Source organism: Amblyomma maculatum, chromosome 10 (genome assembly GCF_055883805.1).
Source record: "Amblyomma maculatum isolate TAMU_Amacu chromosome 10, ASM5588380v1, whole genome shotgun sequence".
Taxonomy (NCBI): domain Eukaryota; kingdom Metazoa; phylum Arthropoda; class Arachnida; order Ixodida; family Ixodidae; genus Amblyomma; species Amblyomma maculatum.
In genome coordinates this window covers 7,716,581-7,741,349 of record NC_139353.1, presented here as the reverse complement: position 1 = coordinate 7,741,349, position 24,769 = coordinate 7,716,581, and the positions used below count along the sequence as shown (strand labels likewise).

At 42.6% G+C, this 24,769-nt stretch overlaps 1 protein-coding gene across 1 annotated transcript in view; it reads right to left on the bottom strand.

Moving 5' to 3' along the window:
- Positions 1-185: 185 nt before the first annotated feature.
- LOC146175500 (uncharacterized) overlaps positions 186-24,769 on the bottom strand; it is a 38,599-nt gene continuing 14,015 nt past the window's right edge. Inside the window, exons 5-10 of the mRNA XM_084580785.1 lie at positions 21,132-21,294; positions 17,593-17,696; positions 14,384-14,528; positions 12,947-13,141; positions 4,023-4,154; positions 186-421 (exon numbers count right to left, since the gene is read on the bottom strand). Coding sequence (XP_084436911.1) covers positions 218-421; positions 4,023-4,154; positions 12,947-13,141; positions 14,384-14,528; positions 17,593-17,696; positions 21,132-21,294 — 943 coding nt within the window. The 3' untranslated portion in view covers positions 186-217. The remainder of the gene's footprint in view (positions 422-4,022; positions 4,155-12,946; positions 13,142-14,383; positions 14,529-17,592; positions 17,697-21,131; positions 21,295-24,769) is intronic.

Here is a 24,769-nt window from a genome sequence, read left to right as displayed (position 1 = left end):
ACCTCTTCCTGCCACCCTGCCCTCCCTTCTTCCCTATAGGGTAGCGGGGTATATCCGGTTCTTCACACGCCTCTTTCCAAGGTAGGGACAGCGGGCTAACGGCATTTTCAAACAGGATGGTTTAAATGTTAACGCACCAAAAATAAGCATGAGAGCAGTGCTGCGGAGACTGCATAGGATATAAGTCGTAGTTTCGGCGCTTTATTATCGTTAGGTATCACGTGACCTCAAGACAGCTTGTGTAATAGTTGGGCTTCATGTAGTTTTGACGGACGAAAGCGTTAAGCCTGCTCAGGAAGCGTAGTCTGTCCCAGCTGCCCTTGATCCACAGCGGGTCGCAGCGAGTTGAATTGCTGTCGTAATCGACGTCGTAAACCGCGATTCCCAACTTCGTGCCGGCAGCATTCCACGCGTCACACACCTGGACAAAAGTTTCACGTAATTTAACATTACCAGAATTTGACTGCATAGCCAAGAAAAGGCAGCGTGCGTTACACTATCAAACTGCCTTGAAGATATAAGTTGGGTAACAAACATCGTTTTATAAAAAGCCAACGCAATCCCGCACAATTGACTACAACATGTAAGAAATATCTTGCGCACTCTCCTCCAATGTGCGCATTTCTAAAGCGGCACTATACATTCTATAACGACTCCCACCTTTAACTAGGGCGTGTCTTCCAGTGCACAGAATATTTTTGTTCAAACTCAGCGCTACCATTCGCCTGTGCAGCATTAGGCGGGAGGGCAAGAGTAGCTCCTCCGACTAAAAAATTCTCATGCACACGGGAAATGTTACGTGCTACTACGCATTGCACCTGCTGGCCATGAAACATCCACCATATTGGCGGTAAGCCTTTTCTTTGTCAACATGGTACCGACGCCACATTCGTGTCCTCCCAAAATTCACTGGATAGATAAATTGTACCACTATACATGGCCATGAATCAATCAATCTACGACACTGTATACGACATGCGCTATTTTAGTCTTGAAAGGCTAACGAGTATGAAAGCAGTGGTATAATAAAGGCTACGTAGGTGAAAGCTTGAGCGAAAAAATGCTAAAAAAATGCAATCCGATTTAGCTGTTTGCCAAGCCCCAAGTATTTCGCAAGCACTTGAGGTTTCATTTAGCTTTTGGTTGCTTAATGGTAGCACCTCAATGGTAGCACGCCATAGCATTTTGGGTCTGCTCGATGCACCTCAGGTGACAAAGTTGTACCTATTACGCACGGATGCAGCATGATGAAGACGACTAAATACAGTGTACACCGCGCGGGAATAACATTTAATTTTCTGGCGTGCTTGCCTGCAATGACAACTGTAAAGTTCCGCATTCGGTTCCCGTGAGAAATTCCTCGTTTCAAATTTGTTCGGCGGATTTTTGTTTTCTGGGGAGTTCAATGGTCTGTGCTTGTGATACACATCTTGTCTTTCCGATTTACCCGTGAGCTAGTGGCATGGCACTAAAAGATTTTTCTGGTATATTATTGTGCCCAAGTGCGTAAAATCCTAGCTTGCCGGTCTACAGAAAATATAAGGCTTCTTTCGCGGCTAGGTGTTCTTGGCTAGAGTACCCCGCTGCGGTGGCTGAGTTCTTAGCGCATACACTTCCCAAGAATACGGGATAAAGCCCGGCCGTGGAGACCGCTTTTAGACGGCGGCAAAAAGCTAGACGTCCGTGTGGTGTGCGAATTCAGCGCGTAATAAGTACCCCCAGGCGGCCAAGAATTCCAGAGTCCTCCACTACGGCGTCTATCATATTCACAGTCGCTTTGGGAAGTTACACTCCATAAAAAAACAAAAACAAATCTTGCCTAGAGCAATCAAAGTTCCGTGCTGATAGCAGTGATATGTCTCAGAAGAATGAGTAAAATAAAGCCAAAACAATTCAGTGATACTTTTTTTTCTACTATAATGACTATAAAGGATGACCATAACGATTTCTAAGAAAAAAACGAATTCTTTAGTGGCATATCGGAAGTAACGCCCCTAAGAAGCGTATAGGGTGAGTCTGTACTGAGCAGCTCCGGAGTAATATTGAGCACATGTCTTATTCTTTCCATATTTGTTCCCCCACTGGTTTGCTATGATATCCCAAGACTGGTTTTGTTGCAAAAGTAGGTGCTGTTAGAAAAAATAGCCAGTATTAATTTAAAGCTCAGTATTTTCTTGCAAACTAGCATCTTGTAGCGTGCCGCGTGAAGACGAATTTCTGCCCAAATATAGCTTAAGCTTGCAGGCTTACACCATAGTGAGCGGAGCCCACTTTTCGTCAGGAGCCAGTCACCGTCGTGCGTTTTCCGCCCAGAGGTCTTGCATGGTGTCAGGCATCCGAGCACAAAGATGGGGTATTTTGTTATCGAAAGAACTAAAGGCCTTCTTACGGCTCCTCATTTTTCGAATATTGCACGGGAAATAATAAAATTGTAGGCAGCGATTGTTAATATCCGTGAATGTGTTTATTCTCGAAAAAGAAAAAAAATCGTATCAGCTCGTTTAAACCAATCTCAATGCTTATAAAAGATTAAATTCTTTTTACTTTTCACAGATTTTGATTTTCAACACTATGGAGATACCTCGGTATGGTTTGTGCAGATGGATTGTACAGCAACAGAGATATAGTGCACTTTATTTGGTTTATTGATTACGCGATAAGTTAACTAAAATCATGTAAGCAATTTTACATTGCCGAGTTTAAGAACTGATGCCATAATACAAAATAAAACTCCCCAGCATCACAGGAAATTATATTTTTCTACGTTCTCTTGGCAGACATGGTAGTTCAGAATACCGAGCATCAAAACAACGCTTCTGAAAGCCAGTGAAATTGAAATTCGCGCATTGCTTATTTAGAAAACGGTGCTACTGCCTGTAGCATTGCCACGAAAACCAACATCTTGCTTCTGAATAATCACAAGTGTAAATCTGTTCATGACGCTTAAAAATGTAAGCGATGCCAAGTTAAAGATGTTTAATGCGAGAATAGCAGAGCTGTCGCCTGCAGTTGTGCTTTGAAGCAAGGCATTGCTACATCGTTTAGGTTTGCCTCAAATTATAGCCAAGAGCTGCACGTAATTATACAGGAAGAATAATGCGGGGTGAGCATGGCAACTTCCAGTCGCGGAGGCGCGCCGCGGCGTGATGTGGATGGTGTCTACCTCACATGAGCGGAAGCTTCTGCCTCCTTGCGTAGTTGAATACGGGTCGAACGGACGCTGTTGTTTTGAAATCATTCAAGCGCTTCGCAGGCTCTTTTTATGGTGAGGACGGAAATATATGGGAAAACAAGTGTGCTGCGGCACTTGGAAGCAAAACGAAAGCTGTGTGCACCTCAAGTGTTGAGATATTGTTGTCGAAAGATCAATTTCTTCTAAGATTCGTCTATGATGGCCATCAATAACTTCCCTTGTACCATATAAGCCGATCAGGAGATAGCGGTTTGAGTGGCTTGATCACAGCAAATAGATAGAGGCGCGCACAAAAAATAACGCCATGCTCTGCTGTTTTTGTGCAAAGCTGAGAATGTCTTGAAATTTATGCTACATTGATTACGATAGCAGTGGAGTATTGTTGCGCCATTAGAGCAGGCGTAAAGCGCTATATAAGGGGAAAATACGACAGTGCCATAAGATCTCTATGTAAGCAAAAGCCTACATGAGGCTAGTTGGTTAGTTGTTCAAAAACATAAAAACATGTACTTGAGTTATATTATGCAATCTGGATAGATTTGATGCCTTGTCTTAAGGTTGTTCATGTAAGGAGCGACACATTTTTCTAAAGAAAATAAGAATATAAAGATTGACTGCAATCTTTGTTCACTGCTCTGCACTCCTTTTGCCAGTTATAAGATATGATGATTAAAGTCGGAAATAAAGCTGTCATATCAATTTTCGGTCAAATTCAGATGAAAATATCAAATTTGTTACGCATGAAAGTATCCTGAAGGCAAGTACTAATGAAATATTTCGAAATGTGAAGGAGGATATTTATGCCAAGCAATTATTTCTTCGTACCCACCTTAAATCGCAGTGTCTGCTCGTTGTCAAAGGTCAGTGCATATCCGAAATTTCGGTCGAAGGTGATCAGTGACATGGTGCTGTTGTCGTACCGAATGTTTGTCGCGTACCCAAGGTTCTGGTTGTCACACATCTTCGGGAAAAAGAGAAAGAAAATGAAGTGAAATCAGACAAATTTTCCCCAACTAATCTAAACAAAACATTTTTATTTAGTCAGCAGCTACTACACCCTTCGAAAACAGTGCCATTGAGCGGGTGAAGCCTCCAGAAAAACTAAAGGGGAGAGGCATCGACGCTTCACTCATCGACAGAGACGTCCAGCCGTCGAGAGCTCAGAGGAGTTCATTGCCTCAAATTAAAGGTGCGAGAGGTTAAAAACGGTTACATGCATTAATACGCGAGTGGCGAGATCGCAAGAAGGGGAATTAGCGCAGCGTGGTAGCACCTTCGTCAAGGTATAAAAGGGAGCATGCGATAGACGTGCGGTGTAATGCCGAAGCAGACGTTTTTGCCAATGCTACGTGGGCGATTTCTACACTGCCAGACATTCGTTGAATCCATTCAATCACATTTATCGAGCCCTCATCGGTCTGCACAGGGCAATGAGTCACGGTAACCATGCACTGTTCTCTTTATTTAATTTTCAGTCCTAAGAGGAGAAGAGGGGACCAGTTGGGGAAAATTGCAAAAAAAAAAAAAAAAATGTTGATTTTATCAAATGAAACTTTTCTACATCTACAACGCTTACTCTTTTTAAGGAATAACAGCGCGGAGACAAAGGACAAGGATAGATTTCCTTAAAAATATGTACCAACTAGCTCAACCTTCTGTGTTATTGAACGCTTACTCTCTGTTGTACTGAAACAAAATTCAAAACCAAATATGAAGTGCTACAAATAACTATATAACGTATTGTACATTGGCAATGTATGGTAGTTTATTATTTTTAGATTTCTTTCCCCAAAAGTTTGTTTTCAGCTTGCCTCCTTGCTCCTTGAAAGCACAGAATGCACTGCAATCGATTCAAAGCTTTTAATAGCATTTGTTTTGTTGTCATTGCTTACATGCTTCGTGTCAGGGTGCCCTCAGATTGACTCTCTGGGCTCAAATTGTTTAATTAACCAGTAACCAGTAAAACAAGCAGTGAAATTAAAAGAATAATTATTAACGTCTCAATACAGATCGCACTTCTTAGTAAATATTGAAGCCATTTATAGATCCCTTGTTGATTTTGCTGTCGTACTAGACTTTACACAAATAAGCAACATGGGAATAGCACATAACATAAGAACATTTGAACCATGATAAAACGAAAACTAGTGAAAATATCACTAGAGCATCTTGATTTGTCTAGAGGCACCATGAAGTAGACATTGCGTCATACGTCATGATGTCAACTAAAAAAAAGGTATGGTGGTCAAATGAATTATAGGAACTGTGACCCTCGATTAGCGAGTGAAACACGTTACCCCTGCGTATATCGTTTTACGTAGCGTTTGACAAATATATGCTCATCGCCGCGACAAAAAAAAAAAAAAGATTTCTCTAGAGGGCCATGAAATGGCTATTGCATAACACACACATGTTGATATCGATAAAAAAGGTGGTCAAGTGATGTAATGCAACTTGGAATTTCGGGTCGCGAGTCAGAGTGTCCCACGCTACGCCACCGAGCTAAGTTAGTTCGACCGGGTTGAAAGGCAGATGATGGCAATAAACCTGCCGATGTCTGCGTTGGCCGCTGGCATAAAATCCATTAAAACCCGCAAAAATCTATACAGTTAGACATCAGGGATATTAGCAAGCGACTGGACGATCTTGAGACCAAATCGACTTATTCGACCATCTACCAGAAGAAATCAAATGACTAAGGCATCAGTGGAATAAATAAATCTGAAAACTGCCGATTACAATCGCGCCTGACCGAGCTAGAAAAATGATCTCGTCGGGATAATCTAATATTTTACAGTATTCCCGATTCTCAACAATCTGGCTAAAAATAAAACAGCAACAAAAATAAAACTCAGTTCAGTTCAGTCGTTCAGTCGTGTCCGACTCTTCGTGACCCTATGGACCATGTCACGTCACGCTTTCCGGTCTCTCACTATCTTCCTAACATCACATAACTTCATCTGCAGTGCCTCGAGGATGCCGTCTAACCATCGCGTTTGCTGCCTACCCCTTCTCCGGCGACCCTCAACCTTTCCCAACATCAAATCTTTCTCCAGCGGCTCCTCTCTTCTCATCAGATGACCAAAGTAGCTGAGCTTTAACTTTAGAATTTGACCCTCCAATGAGCGGTCAGGGTTTATGGTCGACAATATCGACTGATTTGATCTTCTGACAGTCCAAGGAACTCTCAAGAGTCTTCGCCAGCACCACAATTCAAACGCGTGAATTCTTCGGCGGTCAGCCTTTTTCACAGTCCAGCTCTCGCATCCATACATCACAATTGGAAAGACCATAGCACGACTTATACGGATCTTGGCAGTGTAATGTCTCTGCTCTTTACTAGGCGGTCAAGGCTAGCCATGGCTCTCTTTCCCAGAAGCAGGAGTCTCCTAATTTCATGGCTGCAGTCTCCTTCCGAGGTAATCTTGGAGCCCAAGAAGAGAAAATCTGTCACAGCTTCCACTTCTTGTCCATTGATGCTCCAGGACTTGATAGGGCAAGACGCCATGATCTTTGTCCTTTTAATGTTCAGTTTAAGCCCAAGCTTCTCACTCTCTTTTTGTACGCGCATCAGAAGTATCTGGAGTTCCACTTCACTTTCTGTTATTAAAGTGATATCATCCGCATATCTAAGGTTGTTGATACGTTTCCCGGCCATCTTCACTCAAGCTGAAGACTCGTCCAGACCGGGCCTTCCTCATGATGCACTCAGCATATAGGTTAAACAGGCAGGGCGACAGTATGTAGCCTTGTCTCACTCCTTTCTTAATCGGAAATCAATCAGTAAGACCATGCCCAGTTCTGACTGTGGCCTCTCGTCCTTCATACAGGTTCCTGAGGAGACAGATGAGGCGAATTGGAACTCCCATTTCTTGGAGAGCTTGCCACAATCTGCTGTGATCTACGCAGTCAAACACTTTCGCAAAATCAATAAAGCAGAAGTAGATGGGTTTCTGGAACTCTCTTGTTTTTTCCATGATCCAGCGAAGGTTGGCAATCTGGTCTTTAGTTCCTCTGCCCTTGAGAAACCCAGCTTGCACGTCCGGAAGCTCCCGATCCACATACTGTTGCAGCCTAACTTGGAGGATTTTGAACATCACCTTGCTAGCATGCGAAATAAGCGCGATCGTGCGGTAGTTGGAACAATCTTTGGTACTGCCTTTATTTGGAATGGGGATGTAAACTGACCTCCTCCAATCCTGTGGCCACTGCAGGGTTGTCCAAATTTGCTGACATAATGTATACAGAATGTTAACAGCGTCATGGTTGAGGTTTTGAAGCAACTCAGCTGGAATACCATCAATTCCGCTAGCTTTGTTCTTAACAAGGCTGGCTAAGGCCCATTCAACTTCACTCTTCAGGATGCCCGGCTCGAGATCAGTAATCACAACCGTCTTATGTTGGGTTTGTACATTCGGGTCCTTCTTGTACAGTTCTGTGTATTCCTGCCACCTCTTCTTTATCTCTGAGGCTTCAGTGAGGTCCTTGCCTTGTTTGTCCTTTATCACGCCCAGCTTAGCACAGAAGCTTCCTTTGATATATTTGATTGTCTTATACAGAGCTCTTGTGTTCCTTAATTGGCTGTTGTCCTCAACTGCTTGGCACTGTATGTTCAGGAAGGCATTCTTATCTCTCCTTGCTATTTTCTGAAAATCCGCATTGAGAACCTTGTATCTTTCTCTTTCCCCCATAGCTTTTGCCATCCTCTTTTTTCAGCTATTTGCAAAGCCTCTTCAGATAACCAGTTTGCTTTCTTGCATTTCTTTTGCTTTGGAACTACCGTAGTAGCAACTTCTTGTATTATATCACGAACATCTGTCCACATCTCTTCGGGCTCTCTGTCTTCTAGATCTAATTCTTGAAATCGATTCCTCACTTCCACAGCATATTCTAATGGAATTTGATCCAGATCATACCTGAAAGGCCTTCTAGTTTTCTACGTTTTCCTCAATCGAAGCTTAATTTTGGCAACAAGAAGCTGATGATCGGTGCCACAATTGGCCCCAGGCCTTGTTTTTACTGCTTGTATAGCAAAAAATAAAACTAGCAAATTAGATTAAGGCATTGTTCGAGTTGTTTCCCACTTACTCATTTCAGCGGGTTCATTGTTGGACAATTTCTCTCCGAACAAATGGCGCCTCATTATTCAAAGTTTACTAACTTTAAAATCAGAGATTTAGTGTTGTCACTGCGCAATGAGGTGAAACCTAAAGATGTTGTAGAAGAAGTTTTCTGCTGCTAAACGATCCGGCAGAGAACTAACTAATAGATTCTGCAAAATATCAGCCTCAGTCGCAGAAATTCAAACTAAAACGCGACAAACTGGCCATCAATGACAGGTTGCACATATATGATGCAACTTTGGGTGCCATTCAATAACTTAGGAGGACACGCCCAGATAACACTGGCAGTAATTCAGATGCATCATCATCCGCCACTGTCTAGGCATGCGATGAAGGCAATGAGTTTCATTCTTCGTCCAATTAGCAACTGTCCATTACATTTACTAACCCTAGGAGTGTACTAAATAAACATGATCCGTTATTATCCATTACTGATACCTGTACTACGCCCACTATTGCTCTTACGTAAAAATGGCCCGCACCCAACGTTCAAGGCCATGGAATATTTCATAGCGCAGCTAATTTTATCACGCACAGATGTGATTAGCTGGCTCATCGTGGTAAAGGCGTTCTACTCGCTATATCGAATGACATTCCATCATCAGGCAATATTAACAGTCGCCTTGAAACGGTGTAGGTGTTAACTCTTCACAATCATAAATTAATGCTGGGTACAGGCCTCCAATCTTCATCTACACCGCCTCCATGACTTCTTCATGAAAATAATTACCACATTCTCTTCTGCTCCTATACTCGGTGACTACTTTTTCGAGCATTCTTTGGAACACTAATACAATAACAATTTTGCATCCCTTCTTTAAGCAGGGTGATAACTTCATTAACTGTTGCTCGATGTTCTCACTGACACTGCTAATTACACAACCAAATAGAATATCACCCAATGTCTCAAACACGCTTGATTTTATTCTGGTAGACTTGATTTTGTACCCAACAGTACTCTATTTCCAGGTATTAGTGATCATTTATTAACTGCTTTTCACCTCAACGCAGCCTTCCGCAAACCTTCGAAGGCAGAAAAGAATACACATGGTTATAAGAGAGCAAATATTATGACAAAGACCAAACTATGCGCATTCATAGAATATTTCTTTTCAATTTCTACGATCGGTTCATTCAGCCAAACTAGGAAATTTTTGCAGCTGAAGTTTAGGAAGCAAATATATTCCAGTTCGCAGAATCGTCTCCAACTCACTTGCGCCAGATACAGCGCCTATTAAAGATTATCAAACAAGAAAAAACGACTTGATCGCACTGCGAAACGTTGTTCTGCTTACATAGCTTCCTCAAAAGCAAACAAAACGCTCCTAAAATGATACAGACCACTTATGATCTAACACCCTACCAGGCATGCTACAAGCAAATCCTAGAAAATTGAGGCGAGTAGTCAGTCCTACTGCTAAAAATCCCATCCTTTTAGTAAACTTGCTGGGTGACTCAGTTGTTAATAATATTTGTGCTATAGTACAAAATGATGCTTTTATTAATATGTTTTCACAAAGGTATACATACTGACCTATCAAATGCACTTCATGTTGATTAATGAGCTTGTGTTTCTCGCGTAATTCATACATTAAAAGATCATTCTACTACAAGGTACGCTTTCGCTAACGTTCAATTCTAAAAAAACAAAAAAAAAAACTTACGGCCGATTTGCATTGTTAATCAAAGGCGAAGTAGGTGCGTAGCACTGCTTAACCGTTGTACTTTAGCACGTCAAGCGCGGAGAATCAGCGCCGCAGTGCCAGACGACCCGGCTTCATCCATTGCGACGCGAAGCAAACGTGTTGCGCAGCCGCGTCCTGAGCTTTTCTTGCACCATCTTCAGAAATGAACGAAAACAGGCACAATGTACCTCTTTACAATGCACTGCTCTCACTGCCTTTCATGCGGACGCTCCGCCCCTTCATTGTTGAGTCGCGTGAGGCGGGCGTCGCCACTTTCTCTTCCTCCTCTTCAAGTTCATGGTGAGACGGATGGACAGAGAGACAGAGAGGGAGAGACGCTTCTGCTGCAGCTGTGCGGCCGCTCCGCCTTCTCAATGCTGAGCAGCGCAACGCGCGCGTCGCCAGCTTGTCTTTCTCCACTTCAAGTTCATGAAGAGAGAGAGAGAGAGAATGGGCGGCTTCGGACAGACATCGGTGAAATCTATGATTGCGGCTGGCAGTGCTACGCACTAAAACACTTGTGCCTATAGCTCAGGTATATTAAAGCACATTTTTCAACAATGACTTGACGCTGGCACACTTCAAAAACAACGGAAAACTAGTAAGGTTATTCCAATTCACAAATGTGGGAGCAATTTCTCTCCTGTTTATTATCGCCCCACATCTACAACTAACACATATTGCAAACTGCTTGTGCAACCTTTATCAAAAGTTTACAGCCCAGGGGGTCTACTTCTGAGTGATACTACGTGGCTCGTAAGGCATTCCCAGGCTTTCATACTTGTTGAAGGCATGAAGATTTTTCGTCTTACCCTCTCCAATGGCTAGGAATTCCACGATTATTACAGAAGGCATATTATACGGCTTAAAAGCAAACGCTTAGGTCTGTAAACTTTTGATAAAGGCTGTACATATATTCACCACTCTTTTGAACTTTCTCGAGAGCAATTCATACTTCTCGTCTGAACAACATGGTTTCCGCAAATCATATTCGTATGAGACTAATTGGCCAAACATTGGCCAAATCATCTGTAGATGATTACATCATTTTAGACTTCTCTAAAGCGTTGGATAACGTCGGCCATTGTATGCTTCGTCATAAACGAATTTGTTTATTATTTGGCCTCCGGAATATTGGCCCTAACTTGTTCAAATGGATTCAAGGGTTTCTAACCAATCGCTCACAATTTATTTGCGCTTACGGCTACAACTCATCATCTGCTAATATACTTTCAGACGACCCACGGAATTTCGTTCTCCGAGTACTACTGTTCCTAATCTATATTAATGACCTTCATTCTTATGTGTCATCAAACATACGTTAATTTGCTGATGATTGTGCTATCTTTCGCGAGATTAAAAACGGTAATGATACTAACGTTTTGCAGCGCGACCTAGCTCTATAGTTAACTGGTGCAATCAGTGGCTGATAAAACTCAACTTCAACAAATGCTTCGTCACCGGTATTTATACTACGTGAATGTCACTGCACTTGCCAGCGTCAACGTTTATATAATTAGGCCTTCACATTTTACCTGACCTAACTTGAACGCTTCATATAAACTACGTAGTCAACAACGCTGATGAAACGCTATAGTTATCTTCGACGTAATATTTCTCGCACACCATTTACTTTGAATCAGTTTGTTACAAAGCATTATTACGCCCAAAACTGGAATATTCAACAGCAGCCTGGGATCCAAGCCAATGAATACTTAATAACATCATTTGAACAGGTCCAGAATAACCCTGCTCGTTTCATTCTTTCTAGCTGTAACCCGGGAGCAAGTATACCAGAAATGAAAACTAATCTCAGTCTTCTATCACTGTCTTTACGACGAAATGATTGTCATCTAACCCTGTCCCACAAATTATATTATCATTCCACCTTACACAAAAATTTCTTTCAGAGACCCTAATATATTGCGTCGCATTGATCATCTCCACAAAGTAGCCGTATCCTTACGAAAAACAGATTTTTTTTTTTTTTTTTGCGGTCATTTGCTCCCCACATTTCTACAGAATCGAATGACCTTCCTGTTGAAATTGTATCTGTCACAGATACAATTAATCTTCGCAAACATTAGCTTTCGCTGTATAAGCATGTCAGTTTTGTATGCACCAATTTACTGTGCATATCATCGCTAAAAATATATATAGGACCCATAAATTATGTACTCGCTTTTCACATTGTTTACGTTTTTTTCCTGACTAGCGTAACCTGGAGCATTGTAGAAACTTGCGCGAGTATCTTGAATCTTCGAGATATATTCCGGCGCATTTTGAGCAACAGAAGAAATTATAAGGCTGCGTCTTGCGACAAAGAGCATGAACAAACGAAGAATACAGAATCGACTCGTGCGCGCGGCTGTCGAAAAAGATTGGTTTGGTTTGTTGGGTATAACGTTCCAAAGCAACTCAGGCTATGAGAGACGCCGTAGTGGAAGACTCCGGAAATTTCGACAAATAACAAATAAAGATTTGAATGGTTTGCAGTAAAATACAATCTTTCGGAACTGCGGCCAGTGTGGATGTAATTGCTCTAGACGACAAATATGTAACAAAGCATAATCTTAAAAATCGAAGTTTTAGTTGACAGAGGCTTACTGGTTCATCATCATCATCATCATCACCACCACCACCACCACCACCACCACCACCACCACCACCACCACCACCACCACCATCATCATCATCAGCCTGATTATACCCACTGCAGGGCGAATGCCTCTCCCATATTTCTCCACTTAACCCGGTTCTGTGCTAGCTGCATCCACTTGACCCCTGCGAACTTCTTAACCTCATCCGCCCACCTAACTTTCTGTCGCCCCCCGCTACGCTTTCCTTCCCTTGGAATCCAGTTTGTTACCCTCAGCGACCATCGGTTATCCTCTCTTCGCACTAGTGGTTACTTACGGCTTATCGTTCGGGCAAAATGAGCTCACCTCTTGTATAGATCCTCTTTGTTCATACCGGAAGCTGGAGCTGCAGTCTTGGTACAAGTAACGATGGCTTTCACCGTCCGGCACATTCCCTCCACTCCTGGTGGTGTAAAAGCGTCCTTGCATGGTCACTGACACCGAATAGTTGGTGTGCACGCCACGATTCCGAAGGCAGTTGGCCGCGTCTACGGCGTCGCTCTGCAGTTTGAATAGAACGCAGTTCTTTTTTTAAATTTCGGCCTATATCAATGTGGGTGTTATCCGAGCGGTGGATATATGGCATTAATCAATAACACTATAAAATCATATATATAACAGCCTTACTTGAGCACAAGGGGCAACATAGACGTTGCTAATACAAAATGTCTTCCCTGCTCTATTAAGGTGCGTTTATTGGGAGTACTGCTATTGCTTTCCCTTAGACATTTATTTATTTATTTACACAGTATACCGCTAGGTGAGGCTGTAAGCAGGAAAGGGAGATAAGAAAAACAATGGGACATGCATAATACCAATCAAGCACAACAAGCAGCTTTCACAACCAATGAGATGTACTCACGAGCAAGAGTATATGTTACGAGGATGCGCACAAAAACACATGAAGCAGTCGTAAGAACACTTTATATTCGACAGTCACAACTGGAGAGATTTAATGTTTCAGTAGGAGGGAACTCTACAATGCTGGCTGGAAGCCGGTTCCACTCACGAACTGTTTTTGGAAAGAGGGAGTTAGCGAAGGTTCCAGTGTGACAGGAATAATCTTTTTTTGCTATGATGCGATAGGGTGGTTCGTCTGTGTACAGGCTGTATGTACTCGTATTTGCGGATACATATTCTATTACGAAACAGCAAGTGCATGCATTTCAATCGGTCATGCTGACGCCGTTTTTGTAAACTGTCTAAGCCAGCCTTTTTTACTAGAGCACGGTTCCAGACATTTTATCCATATTCGATTATCGGTCCAACTAAGGTTAGTGCACTATTAGTTTAACTTCGTTTGTATATTGTTAGTAATTGGAGTATGAGGAAGAAATCAGTAAAGAGGCAGCAAAATCTTCATATCGCAAATAGTGTTCAGAACGTTCTCAAATCCGTTTAAGTTTTTATTAAATATCCTTTAATGAGCAAAGGAAAAAAAAAAAACCTTCTTCGCACGAAGTTCCCAAAATGAAATGCATAAGTTACGGCTTTAACACAAAAAAATTAAATAAAAAGTATTTTGACATTTTGGTATTTCTGCATCTTTCGCCCCCGCAAAAAGGGCATTGGGCCTTACTTTCTCTTCAATATTTTAGCTCAAAAGATTCCTTTAGCCTTGCGGAAAGAAATTCAAAACGGTTATTGAAATATTGAAAAAAACAACAACAATAATTAAATGTGGACACGCAAAGAGAAATAGTTCTGCTTAAAAAAAAAGAGGCCGGTGCGTGCATTACATACGATGGAGTGTCCGTAGCGAACGTCTGGCCTGTAGAAGCGGGGATTTTTGAGATTTGTGGGTGGCATAATAGTGCAGTCAGACCGGTTGTTGTCCCCGTAGGAGATGTGTCCTAAGACGATGATTCCAGTCGGTGTGAAGATACTCCTGCGTAGCATACGTAAACAGGGCATTACGTTATAACAACGTTACAGCAGAGGTAAACTGGTGCGCTGAACCGTGATTTTACGTGTCACTGTCACCCGTTAATAATTTATGAGTTATTAACGATGCACCACTATTGTTGCGCACACTACAAGACGCGCTTAGAGTGTGTGGGGGTAGCTGTTCAGATCTCAAAGGAGGTGCCCTCGACATGTATGGCAAGCTTAGCCGAAAGTAAGTTACCCGTAGTGACAGAAGAAGGTGGCCGTTTGGGGTCCTGCTTTTGCCGGTTCAAGCCAGAGTAAGGGTCGGGGTCAGAATTAACAAGAAAGACAAACTTTATGCACCAAGAGAAGACAGAGAAGAAATCACACTAACAATAATATGTAAGATAGCATCCCAGTCGCTCAACATCCCCAAAGTATTGTCACGAAAACACTTTGGGTTCGACACGATATGTCGCTTACACATTTATTCTGTACATCCTCCACCTTAGATTATGGAGGAATAGTGTAGAGGGCAGCGATGCACTCATATATGAAGCGCCTGAATTTAGTTCAAAATTCTGGTTTGCGTCTCTGACTGGCGCAATAGAACGTCTCCCGTAATCAACCATTATATTGAAATAAATTAATAGCCAATAGCAGACAGGAGAAAAATACTTTCATGTCCACATGTACTGTAAATAAGGTCCTTACTGAAAATACACCTTTACCCTATAGTCCTGAACAGCCCATCTATAAGAGTCTTTAATAACAAAGAGCAATCCAACCACTCGTTCTCCATAATAATGAGAAATGTGAATAATTAAACCTGCTGGATGCATTCCCAAAGCTTTTCCGAAATCACAGTTCACCGCCACCTTGGCACCATTTCCCTCTGTAAGCATTAATATACCTTCGCAAGAGACAAACCCCAAACGAACATTTAGTGCAAGAGATTTTGGCACTGACTAAAAAATAGAGAATATGCAGCATTATATACATGTCTTTATAAAATAGCTCTTTACTTTGGAAATGCTGTAATAATGAGGGAAAATACTACGGTTTGCCTGAGTGCTCAAGAGTTTCCGCTGCTGAATGCTATGCTAGTTCTGTGGCAGCAGAGAAAATGTTACAGAAAGTATAGAAAACATCATTTATACCGATTTGCATGTGAGCACAGTATTACATCCTAGCAATGTCACATAAGTATTAGATGGACACATTATACATAACATGATAGCTGCAGAAACACAGGGGCATTCAGTTAAGTTCTGTTTGGTACAAAACCACGATGGAATCAGTGGCAAAAAGAGCGATGATACATTGATGCATGTGGCACAGCAGCCGGCAATGATAAGGTATGGCTAGACAACATACCAAATAAAGATATAAAGAAATTTGTTAAGAGCAAACTGAAAGTCGAATGGTTTGCTTCATTGAACAACGAAATGAAAAAAAGAAAATTTTTGTCAAACCACCATCGGTAGATGCAAAATCGTGCAGTCATCAATAATTCTTCATTACAGTCACTTTATTTCTCCTTCTAATCGGATACACGCATCTCATTCATGGCTTCATTCTTAAGAAGGTAAACCTGTAGGTGAAAGTGTGGAGGTGAACTAACAACTCAAGTCTTACTTTCATGCACTAATGTACAGAAAATGAGGGAAAATATTCTGTACAATTTCTGTCCATTCTATCTGCTCTTGGGAGAGGATGTACTACACATTCGCAGCATTTCTAATTTCCTGAATAACGCAATGCTCCTAAACAAGCTATATAGCTATATATAGTAACATGGAGGCTAACGAAAAGGGTTCTACTTAAGTTAAGGACAACGAAGAGGGCTATGGAACGAAAAATGGTAGGGGTAACTTTAAGAGATAGGAAACGTGCAGAGTGGGTCAGAGAAATAACTCAAGTTACTGACATTCTAGTGGAAATTAAGAAGAAGAAAGGGGCGTGGGCAGGTCATGTAGTGCGAAGAGAGGATAACCGATGGCCGCTTAAGGTAATTACCTAGATTCCAAGGGAATAAAAGCGTAGATGGGGGCGGCAGAAAGTTATGTGGGCGGATGAGGTTAACAAGTTTGCAGGGGTCAAGTGGATGCAGCTAGCAAAAGAACGGATTAATTGAAGGAATATGGGAGAGGCCTTCGCCTTACAAGGGGTATAGTGCGGCTGTTGGTGGTGGTGGTGATGCTGATTATGAACAGATTAGGCCTTGTCAACACAGTACAAATATTGCTATTGGGGCATGATAATATTAATTACTTAGGTGACAAGAAAACAATCAACACACACAGCCTCGTCGTAGAGCACTGTGAGTGGTGTCATGAGATTCCTCGTTGTGTTGACTTGCATATAGCGGTAAATTTTAACATAACTTCACGAGAGGGATTTGAATCGATTATGTGTATACCTCAAACTGCATGCCCTAAAAAAAATTTGATGAATACGACATTCAGACGCCGTGTGAAGCTTGATAGTCTGTGTCCAATACGAAAACGCATAACACCGAATACATTACCGAAATAAACTTAATAGAAACCAAAAGCAAACTCGAGATTATTTGACCCGCGGGAATCCAAACCTTTCGTTTCTTCACATTTAAGTTGACTGAAGTGTATCGCCCGAATTTTTTATTGAACCGTGTTACTTCAATGGTGATTGTGTAATTTTCGAAAGCGCTAGCTATTAAAGGGGAATGGACACAAACATGAACACGAAGAAGCGCTTATTCCTGTTCGTGTTTGTGTCCATTAGTTGTGAGTAGCTAGCAATTTCGGAAATTACGAAATGATGCCCCAACTAACCCCTAGCCCCTAACGTTGCTTTTTCGCCGGTGAATGTAGTAACTTCTCTGTTTCATTCTGTCCCTCGCTGTACGGGCCAGAGGTTATCTTTTTTAATTTAGTTAGCATATAAATATACGCGTTTTTGTTACCGCTTCGTGTCTTGATCGGTAGAAATTTTCATGCGTAGATAAACTACGCGTTATAAGAACTTCACGTTGATCCTGTTAACTGAGTATTCTTTTATTTCGCGGATGAAGACTGGAAAGACAATCTTATTACTCTTACCTGATATCATTGGCCATGATTTCGCAGAGATCGGCTTTGAAGTAGATTCCAAGAAACGTGTAGGCGGGTACCGTGCTCTTCGATGTTCGGTGTTGGTGCAATGTCTGTTGCCGAAAATGGAAGCATGCTGCTTTTCTTACTATGACATGTTCAAACATCGTTTTGCTTAAAAAAAAAAAAAAAAAACTTAGGTAGAAAACGGTACGAGACACAGGAGAGCCAACTATGTCAGTCACCAACTAGCCCAACTAGAAACCCTCTTGATGTTTACTATGCCACATTTTATATCTATTCGGTATACTATACATGTCCAGTTGTGTCCTATATATATAGGTGTTACACATTAGTCCAAAAGTCATGCGCTGGATATCTTCTAGATTATCAGAACTGCAGGATTTGCGACGCACTATAAGTCTGACCTTTAAGTTAGAATTCTGTTCTTACACACATATTAGGTACGCCGGACATTATACAGTGAAGCAAACTGTCGTGTAGTGATATTCGAATCAAAGAAAAATTGGGGGGAATTTAAGCGCAGCCATTTAAGGCATCGCCTGAAAAGGTTAATGCCTCTCGACTGTGGTTGCGCTTACGGACCCTCGTTCCTATAACGGCACTTTCCTACTCGTGAAATCCGTAATAAAATACATTGTACTCACAGATAATCATTAAGCAGCATTCCAAAGATAGCGCACTGCGAGACCACTCGACATAGATAAAAAAATTGGGAGTACGCTTAATTTTCGCTTAAGAGTAGACGCGATCCAATGAGAACTCATGGCCTCATTTGGTACTATTCTGATGCTACTTTGATCCCACTCGCTTCTTTGCCTGTTATTAAATGGCGCTGACGTCTCAGCTCGGCATTTTTGGCTTTACGAAGCAACTGAGCTTCAGTCCTATGCTTACGATCGTCGGTAGCATGCTGACGTTGCTGCTCGGCTTCTTCCGCGCATTTACGGCGCTCGTCTTCCGTTTCTAACATTCGTACTTCGGTATACCGTCATCGCTTCAACCGTCTAGCTGTCTCCATACCAAGCTTTTTCTCTACCTTCCCTACATCCGTCTCACGAATTCTCCCTTTTCGTCGAGCACGATCATCACAAGACACATAATCGAACGAAGATCCCGAGCTATTACATGCATCTGGTCCAATATTAGGACGTTATCGCACTAGTACCAGCTACAGGTCATAGCACGTGTTCAAATTCAGCAAAACACACACGGGATTGATTTCTATACATAGCTGCTTTCATTCACTAATAACCAATTACTACTCATGAATAAATGAGTCAACAAATCGCACTACTAACAATGTCGGCACAACGTATACTGGACTTAGAAAGCAGCACCCAACCGTGAAAAGCGATGCAAAGGAACCGTGGGCACAACATAACAGACAACAGCGGAAAGGAGCAGCGCAGCAATGACGCCGAGATGGCAGAGAAAGGTTCGCGTGAAGGCCGGCAGAGTTGGAAAGACGTGAGCGCAGCGGCGCTCCGTTTTCCCAGCGGGCTTAGCGCGGCCGCTCGCTGGCGCGGTGTAATTATTGGAAAGGTCTATTGCTTCATTGGTTCGACGTGTTTGTGAAAAGTTGTGTACCCCGACCATATCTATAGAAAATTTGTAACGTATATTGTGTATGTTTTATGCCTATTTAACGCAGGATCATGCTCCGGCATGGTCATTCTGGTTGATGATTACAATCGGTCTGGCTTGAGTTCAGAAGCTACTTTGTCCGGTATCATTTGCATAAAGGATGGGTTCGTTCGGTTGGCGTGAAACTAAACCGGACATGGTCTGTGCGGTATATGAGCTCCACCGGAGCGGTCTGCCCGGTCTTAGGTCCATACCAGATCCGCATCTCCCGTTTGAGATGTATCCTGAAAATGGTCTTTCTGTTGTTAGCTTCATTGCGGACTGGTACATCCGGATTGACTTACATGCCGGACATGATCTGTCTGCATAAGCTTCATACCGGAATACGTCCGTTTCGAGCGTTATACCGCTCCCGTATAAACCTGTTTACATTTTGTACACGACCGATCACACCCATATGAGATATATACCGGATATTATAGGTCCGCTGAAAACCAACTTGGCGCGGTGTAGGAATCTTGAACAGAACTTGTTTTTTTTTCTTTTGCTCCGCAATCCCTTCTACAATTCCTTTATTACTTGTTACCATCGAAAGACGCTCATAGTAGCACACTTCACTCAAATACCGTGACGGTGGGTTGGCGGCGTCAGCGACCTCAAACCAAACTCTGCTTGCTGCTGACACTGTCCACTCGTCGGTGCTCGGACATTCTTGGTGTTCTGCTATTCAAGCAACCTCTCCTCTAAAAAGAATTCCACGCTCTTTGGTTGCAGAGGCCGCTGAATCGCAGACCGGCGTTTGCCGAAAGGACATCGCTGCACAGCTCGGGAATAGGATGTAAACGAGGCCACGGGTCCGGCCAGCGGAAACTTGGCTGCTGTGGAGCTTACCACTCGCCGTGCGGCACCAATCAAGGAGTCCACGTTTACATCATGATTTGTACCATATCATCAGCCTACCTATGTGGGGAAAACTGTTTCAATCAAAGCGGCGGACAAAAATACTTCCTCAAATTCGAAAGAAATATATCAGCAACAATTGTGGCTTTTCCTGGCAAACAAACAACTCCGAAGGCCTCTGGCGCTACATAGTTATACACAAATACAACACACACACAATAGGTTAAAGTAAGACGTTCACACCGATGATGCTGTCGCTACCAACTGGCTGTTATTTGTGATACGGAGAAGAATGCATCACAAAAACGTAGAGGTTTTGAGATGCATTCTTGCATTGAGATGCATTGAGATGCATTGAGATGCAAAAGAGCGACAAGAATGTCACGAAATGTTGCACCATTGGATTTTGTTAACGTAACAATTGTAATAGAGCTGTCTCTATTGTCTCTAGAAGTACGACCCGACCGCGACTTGTGGGAGTCCGGGGTGCTTCCCTATTAAGGAATCGACGTAAACGGGAATTCTGCAATAGAATATGGAGTCGCCGTCTGTCTTGGCCGATACTTATAATGTTTCGGAGTTCTTATGGTTGCCGCAAGCCAGCGCCACGTCTTTAACTCGCCCTTGAAAGCTCCCTCTCAAAACTAGGGTATGGCGATGGCGTTTCAGCACAATAAGGCCAGTACGCTACGGCATAGTAGCTACAATTTGGGCTGAAGTAGTTCGACTGAAAGCACAAAAAATGGCGTGCTTTATATTTTTAAAATTACAACATGACGATTGCTTCAGGAGGACTCGCTGAACAGCAGTGAAGTGTCAATTAATCCTTCGTACTGCGTAACTAGAATAGGATCAGAGGTATAATATGCAGCTGTAAAAGTTACGTCACGCACATCTACTCTGCATCCTCCTAATGGCTTATTATAAATTTCAGTGCGTTGGGGCATAAATTGCCTCATAGATTTGCCACCTGAGTTGCGTACTATCACGTGGAAACACTGCGCTGATCTTGGTCGTAGCTTTGAACTAGATGCACGAACCTTTAGAATTTTCAGCGCGTCCATGACATCACTGTACTGCGCTTCCGACTGGAATTCATTGACTGTCAAGAATCCCCAGTCGGCAATGTTGACGCTCCAATAACTTTCGTAATCTGCTATGCCCTCCGGTGTAGCAAGTTGTGTCATCAGTCTTTTCACGTCCCTGTAGAAAGTGAAAATAATATTGGCAGCAGAAAATGACAGGGCTCGATTTTTCGCCTGTGAAATGCATCTACGGAGTAACTGCAAATAAAACGTTTCTTGCACCCGAGTTTAAAAACATAGAGAAATACACACCCTGAGGCTAAGCGTAGAGATGGTAAACAATTTTTATATATTTTTTTGCGATCTGTTCAAATCTTTCTTAATGTGACAAATTCAGAAATTATAGCGACTCGTTGAGAGATCTCCTGCAATGTTGCAAGACACAAGAGCCTTAGTATTTATTCAAACTACAGCTGATGAAAACATGCGCTGTTGTTGTGGTCAGATAGGTTCAAAATACACCATCTGATGATCAATCTAAACAAACAGCCAGAGTTTTGAATGGCGCGGCCTATTTGAAATGTTCACAACCCGTCGGCGTGTGCACTGCGCTTTGCGTTTACGAATTGACTGTGATTGCGCAGTTTAAGGACCAGACTCCAAGTGAAGGAACGCCAACACAGAATTTTTTTTATATATTTTTTACAGGTTTTGCAGTTTTATGGTAAATACTAAAGCTTGTTCGCATCGTTTCTTCGGCAGCTTTTACAAGTGTTCGTTGAACTGGGAATAAAGCCTTCAGTTCAGCTGTGGTTACTAATGTTTACAATTAGTCCACCTTAATTATCGCGATGGCTGGGCACGAAGTGTCGCATGCTACGCTCCTTGTGTACAGACACAGCCTGACAGTGGCGTAAACGCATCACATTCTCTTGAAATCCACAGGAATGTACGAATGTTCACATCGAGGACGAATGCACAGCTTCATATCCTCAGATTTCCGATTCTCAAAGATTTCGACCATAATGTTCCAACACCGAGCTTCCACCCAAGAAAGCCTCTGTTCGCACCGTAACAATGGGTCCAAGAAATATTGAAATAGATAGCATCGAGCTAAAACACTAATTATGGTAGACTGTCGCAAAACGTACGATTTCAGTACGTTTCTGGTCGGGACACTCCGCCGTAACTCTGTGAGGAAGCTTTGTGCGCTGATTCCTGCGGCAGTGTTCTGGCGATGCGTACATTTTGAGGGCATTTAGTAGCCAGCAGCGTAGACGGCTGCCGTTGTGTCGTGGCCAGTCCGCACTGTTTTAATGCGTGGGTGCCAATTGGCTCAAGGTGCAAAAAAAGAATGTCCACAACAGGAGTCTGTTGAACGCGTCCGCAGAAAGCATTAGAGAAAGTGCCTCCACGCACACTCAAAATTTTTTTCCTGGACGTCAAAATTTCATTTTGTCAGAAATTGACCAAAACTGATGATTAACCTAATCCGAGCACGAAATATTGGTATCAAACTCAAACTTGGTTTGAGTAAGATCAACTCAGTCATGACATCTAAATGTACGTGGACCACCCTCAAAATTTGGTCGCCCTGGACCCCTCAACAGTTGACTTCTACCGAATTCGACCTGATTGATGTCTAACTTTATTTGAAGATGTACAAATCATTGGTGACTTGCAAAGTTTTGCTGGGCATTTCACGAAATTTGGCATGCTTACACATTCTCCGAGCGTGAAAATCTACTAGCACGCTTGAAATTCTTTCACCACCTGCCCTGTGTTGTGCTGGTATGATGTGCTAGGTGGGGCCTGCTCTGCCTTTGGGGCGTCACCCGCATATAGGAAAAACGAAGAAACTTGCGATATTTTGCTAGATATTGACAAAGAATGGCGCAAAAGGTGAGAAAGTGCTGTATCCCTGGGATCAATTTTCTGCTTTTCATGTCACTCTCTGCAAGTGCCTCACTGAGAAAAGCGACTCGAAGCGAGTGGCATTGTTTGCGTGGGCAAATGAAAATTGAAGATATGGTTGTGACATGGCAACTAGGTGCTTTAAAATGTTTGCTCCGCGTCATGGAGAGGAACTTCAACTGCCTCCCGGAGTATTTCCCAGAGCCCATCATCATCATCATCATCATCATCATCATCATCATCATCATCATCATCATCAGCCTGATTATACCCACTGCAGGGCGAAGGCCTCTCCCATATTTCTCCTCTTAACCCGGTTCTGTGCTAGCGGCATCCACTTGACCCCTGCGAACTTCTTAATCTCATCCGCCCACCTAACTTTCTGCCGCCCCCTGCTACGCTTTCCTTCCCTTGGAATCCAGTTTGTTACCCTCAGCGACCATCGGTTATCCTCTCTTCACACTACATGTCCTGCCCATGTCCATTTCTTCTTCATAATTTTCACTAGAATGTCGGTAACTTGAGTTATTTCTCTGACCCACTCTGCACGCTTTCTATCTCTTAATGTTACCCCTACCATTTTTCGTTCCATAGCCCTCTGGGTTGTCCTCAACTTAAATAGAACTCTCTTGGTTAGCCTCCACGTTTCAGCCCCATAGGTGAGTACAGGCAAGATGCAACTGTTGTATACTTTCCTCTTGAGCGATACCGGCAAGCTGCTAGTCATAATCTGCGAGTGCTTGCCAAATGCGCTCCATCCCAATCTTATTCTTACTGTTATTTTCTTTTCATGGTGCGGATCTACAGTTACTACCTGTCCTAAGTAGACATATTCGCCTACTACTTCCAGTGCTTCGCTACCTAACTTAAACGGCTGTTCCTTCCCGAGGCTGTTGAACATTACCTTAGTCTTCTGCATATTGATTTTTAAGCCTACCTTTCTACTTTTCCTGTCCAGGTCATCAATCAATATTTGCAGTTCATCCCCCGAGTTACTTAGCAAAGCAATGTCATCAGCAAATCGCAGATTACTGAGGTATTCTCCATCTACCCTTATCCCGCCCAGAGCCCGCCCACCTACAAAGCAAATTCGTGCCAAATGTCAAGAATGTGAGAACATCGGGGCTGATTGTACTGTCTACGTGCCACCCTGCGGAGAATGGTGCAGGTAATGAAGGCGACTGTACAGGCGTGTTGTATACTTGTTCCTTACATGCCCGTGAAGAAGTTTGGAACGATGGCATGTTATAGTTACATCCGATCGTGAAGAATGAATACGAAATGCCGACTAATTTGACTCTCATAAGAACGAAATACATTTAGCAAGGGCTTTCAGCTGTTTCTTTGGGATTGTGAAGATAGCAGAAAACTACGCAGTGTACGCAGAGAAGTTCACTTTTGACTGGGCTCTATTCTTCGATAACACTGAAGAAAAGAAAAGTGCATTATAGTTGAATTCCTTTCTCCTATTGTTCATGAGATTTTGTGGCAACCAGATCAGAGGTTAGTCACTTTGGTTTTTACGAGCCAACTGCATGTCTTCGCCGCAGAGAACACATAATCACTCAATCACATATGTCCGCACATTATGTCCAGCCAGTGGAGAAGCAAAGTAAAGTTCAGGAGCAAACTGGCTAGTTAAGTAGCTATGTCACAACTCTGTAAAATAACATTCTTGTGACCTATTTCGTTTGGATGTTGAGGCTTCATGAGTAACGAAAATCAGCTCGACAGCACCT